At 40.2% G+C, this 12764-nt stretch overlaps 1 protein-coding gene across 7 annotated transcripts in view; it reads left to right on the plus strand.

Moving 5' to 3' along the window:
• LOC128695833 (putative uncharacterized transposon-derived protein F52C9.6) overlaps positions 1-12764 on the plus strand; it is a 66802-nt gene that overhangs the window by 25355 nt on the left and 28683 nt on the right. For all 7 annotated transcript variants that reach the window (XR_011393022.1, XM_070092855.1, XM_070092850.1 and 4 more), the window contains one exon: positions 3851-4018. Coding sequence is in view for 6 of the 7 variants with exons in the window: in XM_070092855.1 (XP_069948956.1) it covers positions 3851-4018 (168 nt within the window). In the remaining variant the exon portion in view is untranslated. The remainder of the gene's footprint in view (positions 1-3850; positions 4019-12764) is intronic.

A 12764-nucleotide genomic window follows, 5' to 3' on the forward strand; every position in this document is an offset into this window, starting at 1 on the left:
TGTTGCAAGTATATGGAATAGGTGGTAAGTTACTAAATGCTGTAAAGAGCTTTTATGAGGATAGTGAGGCTCAGGTTAGGGTGTGTAGAAGAGAGGGAGACTACTTCCCGGTAAAAGTAGGTCTTAGACAGGGATGTGTAATGTCACCATGGTTGTTTAATATATTTATAGATGGGGTTGTAAAAGAAGTAAATGCTAGGGTGTTCGGGAGAGGGGTGGGATTAAATTATGGGGAATCAAATACAAAATGGGAATTGACAGTTACTTTTTGCTGATGATACTGTGCTTATGGGAGATTCTAAAGAAAAATTGCCAAGGTTAGTGGATGAATTTGGGAGTGTGTGTAAAGGTAGAAAGTTGAAAGTGAACATAGAAAAGAGTAAGGTGATGAGGGTATCAAATGATTTAGATAAAGTAAAATTGGATATCAAACTGGGGAGGAATATGGAAGAAGTGAATGTTTTCAGATACTTGGGAGTTGACGTGTCGGCGGATGGATTTATGAAGGATGAGGTTAATCATAGAATTGATGAGGGAAAAAAGGTGAGTGGTGTGTTGAGGTATATGTGAAGTCAAAAAATGCTATTTATGGAGGCAAAGAAGGGAATGTATGAAAGTATAGTAGTACCAACACTCTTATATGGGTGTGAAGCTTGGGTTGTGAATGCAGCAGCAAGGAGGCAGTTGGAGGCAGTGGAGATGTCCTATCTAAGGGCAATGTGTGGTGTAAATATTATGCAGAAAATTCAGAGTGTGGAAATTAGAAGGTGTGGAGTTAATAAAAGTATTGGTCAGAGGGCTGAAGAGGGGTTGTTGAAGTGGTTTGGTCATTTAGAGAGAATGGATCAAAGTAGAATGACATATAGAGCATTTAAATCTGTAGAAGTAAGGTGGGGTAGGGGTCATCCTCGAAAAGGTTGGAAGGAATGGGTGAGGGAGGTTTTGTGGGTGAAGGGCTTGGACTTCCAGCAGGCGTGCATGAGCGTGTTCGATAGGAGTGAATGGAGACGAATGGTATTTGGGACCTGAAGATCTGTTGGAGTGTGAGCAGGGTAATATTTAGTGAAGGGATTCAGGGAAACCGGTTATTTTTATATAGCCGGACTTGAGTCCTGGAAATGGGAAGTACAATGCCTGCACTCTAAAGGAGGGGTTTTGGGATATTAGCAGTTTGGAGGGATATGTTGTGTATCTTTATACGTATATGCTTCTAAACTGTTGTGTTTTGAGCACCTCTGCAAAAACACTGATTATGTGTGAGTGAGGTGAAAGTGTTGAATGATGATGAAAGTATTTTCTTTTTGGGGATTTTTTCTTTTTGGTTCACCCTGCCTTGGTGGGAGACTGCCGACTTGTTGAAAAAATAAATAAATAAAAAAAGAGTATGTGTGTAAGTGCTCTAAATAGTTCGCTATGTCTCAAGACTTGACTCAACTTAACCAGTGACTGACTAAAAGTCCTCATGTAAACTAACTTTTTGACCAGCCTGGCAATCAGCACAGCTTGCTTGAACAGTAAGACAACCGATTCGCCAAATAGCAATATAACAAGCAGCAGCAATGCATAATCAGGAACAAGGAGATAACATAGCAGCCCTAAGTGGGGACCATCTGCAGATCCTTCATAAAAGTCACAAAACTCCCATACTACTGAATCTAAGTTCAGCATAAGAAAATCTCCAACTGTGATGGTGCACAGATACCAGTACAAATTAGGTCAGAAGCTACAGCTCAGGAACTGAGCTTCTCAGAGTTTCAGTGTGAAACACAGCCTCGGTAAAACGTCGAAAATCACTAAGTCTAGGCTATGTTCTGTGAACAGAGTTGCACAGAACTTACAACAAGAGAGAGTGACAGAGATGAAGTTCCAACAAGGGCCAGCAAGGGAGAGCTGGAGAGGGAGGTGTTGTTGGAACCAGCGCCAACCAAAGAGAGAGAGAGCGCCCTCAGCAGTTTCCTCAACCAGGTGAGGTATGATCACTCCACCCTGGTCACGTAATACTCTGTGGACTGCTCCTGCCCAGCAACTACAGAGAAGCCAGCAGGGAAACAAGCGAGGAGGTAGTTATCAAGGTAGTTTGCCAATGCGGGCAGCTACTCAACACACTCAAGCAATGAGCACTGAATAGTGTGTAAATGTTATATCCTATTCTACCTAATAATATAGCTAAGTCAAATAATAATATAAAGCAATGCATTTACAATTTGGCTAATATTGCAAATATCAGCAATATAAAATTATATGAACAGGTGATATACATTATATACATTGTGACCCATTCAGGGGTCGCAATAACAATATGTATAATAACTATGCTTATGTGTATGTGTGAAACAGGGATATAGATAGACAGCCAAAGCAAGCCAGCCAGTCTGCCGAATACATAAGAACATAAGAAAGAAGGAACACCGCAGCAGGCCTACTGGCCTATACAAGGCAGGTCCATGTCCTCCCCCCCTCTAGCTTAGACCAATGACCCACCTAGTCAGGTCACATCCATTGAAGGAAGGAGATTGACATCAGACCTAGTAGCACACGCTAGTCAGGTCCAACTTGCCCCTACCCACACTCGCTCGTATATTTATCTAACCTATTTTTACTTTCCTCTTAAAATGGGAGTGTTAATGCAACATGGCACCAGTGAATCCCTGGTGTTTGCCACACTATTTGCTCTAGGTGGCACTCAATTGAACTGGTGCTCCCACAAGGTACTAAGTGCTCCCAGATTTTTTTAATACTGCGCACAGAGTGCACAGATCCATTCTTTCATGTCTAGGTGACTCAAGCCTATTGTGTCAAATTTGAAGGAATGAAAAATAAAAAGTTGATCTATGTTCAGAGCGCTACACAAGTAAATGTATATCTACATTTGGACAGTTTAAGGATTAACACTTCAGCCATCTCCCACCAAGGCAGGTGACCCAGAAAAGAAATTCTTTCACCATCATTCAACACTTTTGCTATCTTTCTTCTTTTCTTTCAACACACCGGCCTTATCCCACCGAGGTGGGGTGGCCCAAAAGGAAAAACGGAAGTTTCTCCTTTTACATTTAGTAATACATACAGGAGAAGGGGTTACTAGCCCTTTGCTCCTGGCATTTTAGTCGCCTCTTACAACACGCATGGCTTACGGAGGAAGAATTCTGTTCCACTTTTCCATGGAGGTAAGAGGAAATAAATAAGAATAACAACTAGTAAGAAAATAGAAGAAAACCCAGAGGGGTGTGTGTATATATATATATATATATGCTTGTACATGTATGTGTAGTGTGACCTAAGTGTACGTAGAAGTAGCAAGACGTACCTGTAACCTTGCATGTTTATGAGACAGAAAAATGGACACCAGCAATCCTACCATGTAAAATAATTACAGGCTTTTGTTTTACACTCACTTGGCAGGACGGTAGTACCTCCCTGGGCAGTTGCTGTCTACCAACCTACTACCTAGAACTTTTGCTATCATTCATACAAAATCAGTCTTTGCAGAGGCACTCAGATATGACAGTTTAGATATCATTCCAAACAGCCAATATCTCAAACCCCCTCCTTTAAAGTGCAGGCATTGTACTTCCCACTCCATGACTCAAGTTTGGCTTACCAGTTTCCCTGAAACCCTTCACAAAATATTAACCTGCAGATCAGGCACCATAGACATGTTCATCACAATGAGTCTTCAAATTAATTTCCTTAACATTGATGAACATAGGAAATGTTTGCGAGATAAATCAGATTTATTATTTGTACACACAATTTAGATATACCTATGGGTCTATAGTCTTATAAAGATTCTTAATATGAAAAGTTTTTTAATAAAAAGGTTCACTCTGCTTCTTTCACATTTATACTTCAGGTTAGTGTACCAACTAATGGTGCTACAGTATTCTGCCCACTGACAGAGATAATTGAAGAGTTACCTAGAGAACAACGCATACGATGGGAGCGACTGTATATGATCAGTGATCGTAGGTCAGGGCCTATTCACCCATTAATTTATTCACATCCACTGACAAAGAAAAAGGTAAGACATTTCAGTTATAATTTAATTTTTTAATAAAATATATAGAATCTCTACAATTATATTATTTGCTCTCGTCTTGTTAAATCAAGTACAGTACTTCTAATTTCTTTGTATGCATACATGCAAAGGCAAGATTTTTCCTTGTAATAAATTGCTGCATTTTTTTTTTTTTTATTAACACTTTGGCTTTCTTGCCAAGGCAAGGTGACCTGAAAAAGAAGAAATGCTTTCATCATCATCATTCATTCATTCCATCACTGTCTTGTCAAAGCCGTGCCTACATTACAGTTAAAAAAAACCTGCAACATATGAACACCCCTCCTTCCCAGCACAGGCACTGTACTTCCCACCCTCAGGATTGAAGTCAGGCTTGCAGATTTCCATAAATCCCTTCATAAATGTTACTTTGCTCACACTCCAACAGCACATCAAGTCGTAAAAACCATTTTGTCTACACTTGCTCCTGTCTAACGTGCTCATGCACACTTGCTGAAGGTCCTTTACCCCCTCCCTCCAACCTTTCTTAGGCTGACCTCTACCCCCCACCTCTTCCACTACAGATTTATATCCTCTCAATCATTGTCTGGTTCCATCATCATCTCAATGTCCAAACCACCTCAACAACCCTTCATCAGCACTCTGGATAATACTTTTAGTAGATCCACACCACCTAATTTCCAAACTATGCATTCTCAGCATTATATTCACACTGCACATCACCCTCAGACAAGACATCACTGCTTCCAGCCTTCTCCTTGTTGCAATATTCACCACCCATGCTTTACACCCATATAAGAGCGTTGGTGTAACTATACTCTCATACATTCCCCTCTTTGCTTCCATGGATAATGTTCTTTGTTGCCACAGACTCCTCAGTGTACACCACTCGCCTTTTTCCAATCGCCAGTTCTATGATTCACCTTGTTTTTCATAGACCCATCAAGTGACAAGTCCACTCCCAGATATCTGAGTACATTCACTTCCTCCATACTCCCACCCTCCAATCTGATATCCAGTCTTTCATTACCTAATTTTTTTGTTATTCTCATCACCTTACTCTTTCCTATGTTCACTTTTAATTTTCTTTTTTTTTTATATACCCTACCAAACTCATCTACCAACCTCTGCAACTTCTCTTCAGAATCTCCCAAAAGCACAGTGTCATCAGCAAAAAGCAACGGACAACTCCCACTCTGTGTTAGATTGTTTCTTTTAATCACATACCTCTTGTCAGCACCCGAGCATTCACTTTTCTTACATCCGCATCTATAAATATATTGAACAACCATTGTGATATCACACATCCCAGTCTAAGGCCTACTTTTACTAGGAAGTAATTTCTCTCTCTCTCCTACATACTTTAACATGAACCTCACTATCCTCCTAAAAACTCTTAACTGCTTTCAGTAACCTAATTCCTATTCCATACCTTTGCAACATCTGCCACATTGGGTCCCCTATCCACCCTATCATATGCCTTTTCCAAATCCATTAATGAAACAAAAACCTCTTTACCATTATCTAAATACTCTTCACTTTTATGCTTCACTGTAGACACTTGGTCTACACACACCCTACCCTTCTTAAAGTTTCCTTGTTGATCAGTGATCCTGCTCTCCATCTTACTCTTAATTCTTGCAATAATAACTCTACCATACACTTTACCAGGTATATTCAACAGGCTTATTCCTCTATAATTTTTACACTTTTTGTCCCCTTTGCATTTATACAAAGGAACTAAGCATACTCTCTGCCAATCCCTAGGTACCTTACCCTCTTCCATACATTTATTAACCCTTTGACTGTCGTGACTCCAAATCCTAAAGTGTGTCTGTCGCAAAATTTTTGAAAAAAAAAAAAAATTTTTTTTCTTATGAAATGATAGAGAATCTTTTCCCGATGTTAATGACGCCAGAAGTACGAAATTTGATAGAAAATTTACGGAATTATGCTCTCACGAAGTTAGCAATCTCAGCTTGTCTGGTTCGTTGACTCCATGGTACACTAGTGTGGCCGCAGTCATCTCTGGGTCCTCTTCAGGAGGGAATATCACTCCTAGTTGCCTGCGGAGTGTCTCAGTAACTTCGCACTCCATGTTTATACATCGGCGATTTTGCCCACTTTGAGCCCTATTTTCAGCCAATTCCAGTGTTCCAGTCAACCAGACTAATAGCTATTTCTTTACATCTCCATTTGTTCTATCAACTAAGTACAAGAAACCACCCATTTACCGATTTCAGCTACTCAGAAATTGGTCAGAAATTGGCAATTTGGCCAATTTCATGCAAATTAAAAAAGATGCCAATTTCAAAATAGGGTCCAGAATGAACAATGCAGACATTCCAGGCACTAAAATAACATTTTCTCTGTTCATCAGCCACATCTCCAGGCCCCTCTTATATTACTCTTGCTTTCTGTTTTGAATTTTTATTCACACAAAAAATAGAAGATTTACTATTATGCAGACTACTGCATTATTGTAATAATTGTATAAATAATGTCAACCCATTCGTGACAGCGCATTACTGCTCAATTTCAAGGTCCTTTTCATCATTAAACCAATCAAAATCATCTCTATTTCTGTAATATGTCTTCCATTCTGTCAAATGAGACCAAGAAAACAAGAATACAACCATAAATACTATATGAAAATACACCTCAAAGTTGGCATTTTAATCCAAAAACATGGAGTTTTTTTTTTTCTCATGCACTGCGTGCTGCAGGATTTTTTTTATACTGCACACACTGGTAGTGTGTGTGAAGGTGTGGAGGGAAGTGTTTGTATGTGGGGAGTGTGTAAGGGATGTGGGAAATGTGAGTGGTGTATGTGAGGAAAGTGTGTACTCCCTGAGGAGTACATACTCCACAGATAGTGTGTGTACTACCCCGGGCATAGTCGAGAGACATATCCCCGGGAAATGCATTTGGGGGGGTAAGATTATTTCGGTACATTAGACAGTTTTAGATTATTACAATAATATTTTACATAGTAACGTTTGTGCAAATTACCCAAGATAACTAAAAAAAAAAAACTTATTTCCATTGGGTCTTTGTATTACCTTGTATCACCTAAAGTCGGTACCTGACCAGCCGGGCTGTGGCTCGTACGTTGGACTGCGTGCAGCCAGCAGTAACAGCCTGGTTGATCAGGAGGCCTGATCACAGACTGGGCCGTGGGGGGCATTGACCTCCGGAACTCTCTCTAGGTAAACTCCAGGTAAACACTGACCACACAGACCCATTCTCTCACATGTGGGCCTACCAGCTTTCACCCGCTTGATTTGAAGCCGCTAGAATTTTGGAGTATAAATACGTCAAAAACACTGGCTCATAAGACTTATATGTGACCAAAATAGTCAGAGGGTTAAATAAAAGCACCAGCCACTCCAAAACTTCTTGAAAAATTCCCTCCATCTTCCTGATACCTCTGACTGTCTAGTACCTGTCCTCTCCTATTTTTAACTGTCAAATCCTTTTGTTTCCTAGGCTTTCTCAGCGTATTAATCTCACTCCAAATAAAAATATCTATTTACTACAAGTACATGTACATGGTATACAGGCCTAACTGACATCATTGACATACTGATATATAGAAAGCCCCTTGTTATGCAGAGCATTTTGGGCAAATTAGGTCCTTGTCTCAGGATGCAACCCACACCAGTCGACAAACACCCAGGTACCCATTTTACTGATGGGCGAACATAGACAACCGGTGTAAAGAAACACGCCCAATGTTTCTACCCACACTGGGAATCGAACGTAGACCCTCATCGTGTGAAGCTCTCGCTTCACACGGCGAAGCTCTTACCTACTCTAATTTGCTCTCCTTTTGCATTCCTTCACCACTCTTTTAACCTCTCTTTCTCATCATATACTCCTCCCTCCATGTATCACTTCTGCATTGTAAAAACCTCTCATATGCTAACTTTTTCTCTCTTACTATCTTTACCTCATCATTCCGCCTATCGCTCTTCTTCCCTCCCGCACCCAATTTCCTATAACCACAAGCTTCTGCTGAAAACTCTTACTACATTCTTAAATCTACCCATACTTCTTCAATGTCATTGCCTGTACTTTCACTAGCCCATCTTCCAGTAGTTGTTTGTCTTACCCTAACTGCCCTGTCCTTTAGTTTATAAACCTTCACCTCTCTCTCTCTCTCTCTCTCTCTCTCTCTCTCTCTCTCTCTCTCTCTCTCTCTCTCTCTCTCTGCACTCCACTTTTCACACCCAACCTTTATTTTAATCCACATAATCCTAGAATTTATATATTTACATAACCTTTTCTCCTTCCATAACTGATCCTTCAATATTGCTACCCCTTACACAGATAACCCGCACATAAAAGAGAGAAGCTTACGACGACATTTTGGTCCGACTTGGACCATTTACAAAGTCACACTGTGTGACTTTGTAAATGTTCCAAGTCGGACCGAAACGTCGTCGTAAGCTTCTCTCTTTTATGTGCGGGTTATTTGTGTATCGTTCCAGTCACGGTATTGTGCCTTTTTTTTGTTATTTATTATTGCTACCCTTTCTTAGCTCTAACTCTCTCATTTGTTTCACCCCACTGAAACTCCCCTACCCCCTTCAGCTTTGTTTTGCTAGAGCTAGGACATCCAACCTCTTTCATTCATAACATTGGCAGTCATCTTTTCTTATCTGCACTACATCCATGCACATTCAAACATCCCAGCTTTAGAAAGTTTTTCTTTTTTCTTTCAACACCCCGGCCATCTCCCATCTAGGCAGGGTCACCCAGAAAAAAACTTTCACATTCATTCACACGTAATCACTGTCTTTGCAGAGGCACTCGGATACAAGTTTAGATGTCACTTCCCACCTCCAGGACTCATGTCTGGCTAACCAGTTTCCCTGAATCCTTTCACAAAATATTACCCTGCTCACACTCCAACAGCTTGTCAGGTCCCAAAAACCATTAGTCTCCATTCACTCCTATCTATTTTAGTAGTAGGTTGGTAGACAGCAACCACCCAGGGAGGTACTACCGTTCTGCCAAGTGAGTGTGAAACGAAAGCCTGTCATTGTTTCACATGATGGTAAGATTGCTGGTGTCTTTTGTCTGTCTCATAAATATGCAAGATTACAGGTACGTCTTCCTACTTCTACTTACACTTAGGTCACACTACACATACATGTACACGTTTATTTATACACACTCATCTGAGTTTTCTTTGATTTTATCTTAATAGTTCTTGGTCTTATTACTTTTCTTTTTATATCCATGGGGAAGTGGAATAAGAATCTTTCCTCCGTAAGCCATGTGTGTTGTAAAAGTCAACTAAAATGCCGGGAACAATGGGCTAGTAACCCCTTTTCCTGTAATAATTACTAAAAAGAAGAAAATTGTCAAAGTGGGAAATATGAATGTGCGTGGGTGTTGTGCAAATGATAAGAAAGAGATGATTGTGGATGTTATGAATGAGAAGAAGCTGGATGTCCTGGCTTTAAGTGAAACAAAGCTGAAGGGGGTGGGAGAGTTTCAGTGGTGAGGAATAAATGGGATTAGGTCAGGGGCTTCAAATTGAGTTAGAGCTAAAGAAGTAGCAATAATGTTGAAAGATAAGATATGGCAGGAAAAGAGGGACTATAAATGTATTAATTCAAGGATTATGTGGAGTAAAATAAAGGTGGGATGTGAAAAGTGGGTTATAGTAAGCGTATATGCTCCTGGAGAAGAGAGAAGTGTAGAGGAGAGAGAGAGATTTTGGGAAATGTTGAGTGAATGCGTGGGGAGTTTTGAATCAAGTGTGAGAGTAATGGTGGTTGGGGATTTCAATGCTAAAGTGGGTAAAAATGTTGTGGAGGGAGTAGTATATAAATTTGGGATGCCAGGGGTAAATGAAAATGGGGAGCCTTTAATTGAGCTATATGTAGAAAGAGGTTTGGTAATAAGTAATACATATTTTATGAAGAAGAGGATAAATAAATATACAAGGTATGATATAGCACGTAATGAAAGTAGTTTGTTAGATCATGTATTGGTGGATAAAAGGTTGATGGGTAGGCTCCAGGATGTACATGTTTATAGAGGGGCAACTGATATATCGGATTATTATTTAGTTGTAGCTACAGTTAGAGTAAGAGGGAGATGGGGAAAAGAGGAAAATGGCAACAAGCAAGAGGGAGGTAAAAGTGTATAAACTAAGGGAGGAGGAAGTTCGGGTGAGATATAAGCAACTATTGGCAGAAAGGTGGGCTGGTGCAAGTATGAGTAGTGAAGGGGGGTTGGAATAGTTTTAAAAATGCAGTATTAGAATGTGGGGCAGAAGTTTGTGGTTATAGGAGGGTGGGTGCAGGAGGAAAGAGGAGTGATTGGTGGAAAGTTAGCCTATGAGAGGTTTTTACAAAGCAGAAGCATTATAAGAAGACTAGAGTATATGGAGAGTAAAAGAAAGGTAAAGAGAGTGGTGAGAGAGTGCAAAAGGAGAGCAGATGATAGAGAAAATATTTTGAAGTGAGTTAAACAAGTTAAGAAAGCCTAGAGAATGAATGGATTTGTCAGTTAAAAACAGAGTAGGGGAGTCAGTAGATGGGAAGATGGAGGTTTTGGGTAGATGGAGAGAATATTTGAGGAACTTTTAAATGACGACAAAGAAAGGGAAGCAGTAATTTCATGCACTGGCCAGGGAGGTACACCATCTTTCAGGAGTGAAGAAGAACAGGATATGAGTGTGGGGGAGGTGCGCGAGGCATTACGTAGAATGAAAGGGAGTAAAGCAGCTGAAACTGACGGGATCATGACAGAAATGGAGTGGTTGATATTTTTGTTTAATAAATGTATGAAAGAGGGGAAGGTACCTAGGGATTGGCAGAGATCATGTTTAGTCCCTTTATATAAAGGGAAGGGGGACAAAAGAGACTGTAAAAATTATAGAGGAATAAGTTTACTGAGTATACCAGGAAAAGTGTACGGTAGGGTTATAATTGAAAGAATTAGAGGTAAGACAGAATGTAGGAATGCGGATGAGCAAGGAGGTTTCAGAGTGGGTAGGGGATGTGTAGATCAAGTGTTTACATTGAAGCATATATGTGAACAGTATTTAGATAAAGGTAGGGAAGTTTTTATTACATTTATGGATTTAGAAAAGGCATATGATAGTGGATAGGGAAGCAATGTGGCAGATGTAAGTATATGGAATAGGTGGTAAGTTACTAAATGCCATAAAGAGTTTTTATAAGGATAGTGAGGCTCAGGTTAGGGTGTGTAGAAGAGAGGGAGACTACTTCCTGGTAAAAGTAGGTCTTAGACAGGGATGTGTAATGTCACCATGGTTGTATAATATATTTATAGATGGGGTTGTAAAAGAAGTAAATGCTAGGGTGTTCGGGAGAGGGGTGGGATTAAATTATGGGGAATCAAATACAAAATGGGAATTGATACAGTTGCTTTTTGCTGATGATACTGTGCTTATGGGAGATTCTAAAGAAAAATTGCGAAGGTTAGTGGATGAGTTTGGGAGTGTGTGAAGTTAGAAAGTTGAAAGTGAACATAGAAAAGAGTAAGGTGATGAGGGTATCAAATGATTTAGATAAAGAAAAATTGGATATCAAATTGGGGAGGAGGAGTATGGAAGAAGTGAATGTTTTCAGATACTTGGGAATTGACGTGTTGGCGGATGGATTCATGAAGGGTGAGGGTAATCATAGAATTGATGAGAGAAAAACGGTGAGTGGTGCGTTGAGGTATATGTGGAGACAGAAAAACGTTATTTATGGAGGCAAAGAAGGGAATGTATGAAAGTATAGTAGTACTATCACTCTTATATGGGTGTGAAGCTTGGGTTGTGAATGCAGCAGCGAGGAGGCGGTTGGAGGCAGTGGAGATGTCCTGTCTAAGGGCAATGTGTGGTGTAAATATTATGCAGAAAATTCGGAGTGTGGAAATTAGGAGAAGGTGTGGAGTTAATAAAAGTATTAGTTAGAGGGCTGAAGAGAGGTTGTTGAGGTGGTTTGGTCATTTAGAGAGAATGGATCAAAGTAGAATGACATGGAGAGCATTTAAATCTGTAGGGGAAGGAAGACGGGGTAGGGGTCGTCCTCAAAAAGGTTGGAAGGAAGGGGTAAGAGAGGTTTTGTGGGCGAGGGGCTTGGACTTCCAACAGGCGTGCATGAGCATGTTCGATAGGAGTGAATGGAGACAAATGGTATTTGGGACCTGACGATCTGTTGAAGTGTGAGCAGGGTAATATTCAGTGAAGGGATTTAGGGAAACTGGTTAATTTTATATAGCCGGACTTGAGTCCGGGAAATGGGAAGTACAATGCCTGCACTCTAAAGGAGGGGTTTCGGGATATTAGCAGTTTGGCGGGATATGTTGTCTCTCTTTATACGTATATGCTTCTAAACTGTTGTGTTCTGAGCACCTCTGCAAAAACAGTGATTGTGTGAGTGAGGTGAAAGTATTTTCTTTTTGGGATTTTCTTTCTTTTTGGGTCACCCTGCCTCGGTGGGAGACGGCCGACTTGTTAAAAAAAAATTATTATTATTATTATTAACACTTGCTGTCTTCCACCAAGGTTGGGTGACCTGAAAAAGAAACCTTTTCACCATCATCCACATTATTTATCTTTTCTTACTACATAGGCTGTTTCCCCATCAAAATATTTACCCCAAACAAGGAAACACATTCACTCACTCGTTCAGTAGCTGTATTGCCAGAACCAGATGGGAGCATCACAATTCAAATGAACTACCAAACTTCATCTTCCATTCCCACTTCAAGA

The sequence above is a fragment of the Cherax quadricarinatus genome, chromosome 41, assembly GCF_038502225.1.
Source record: "Cherax quadricarinatus isolate ZL_2023a chromosome 41, ASM3850222v1, whole genome shotgun sequence".
NCBI lineage: Eukaryota > Metazoa > Arthropoda > Malacostraca > Decapoda > Parastacidae > Cherax > Cherax quadricarinatus.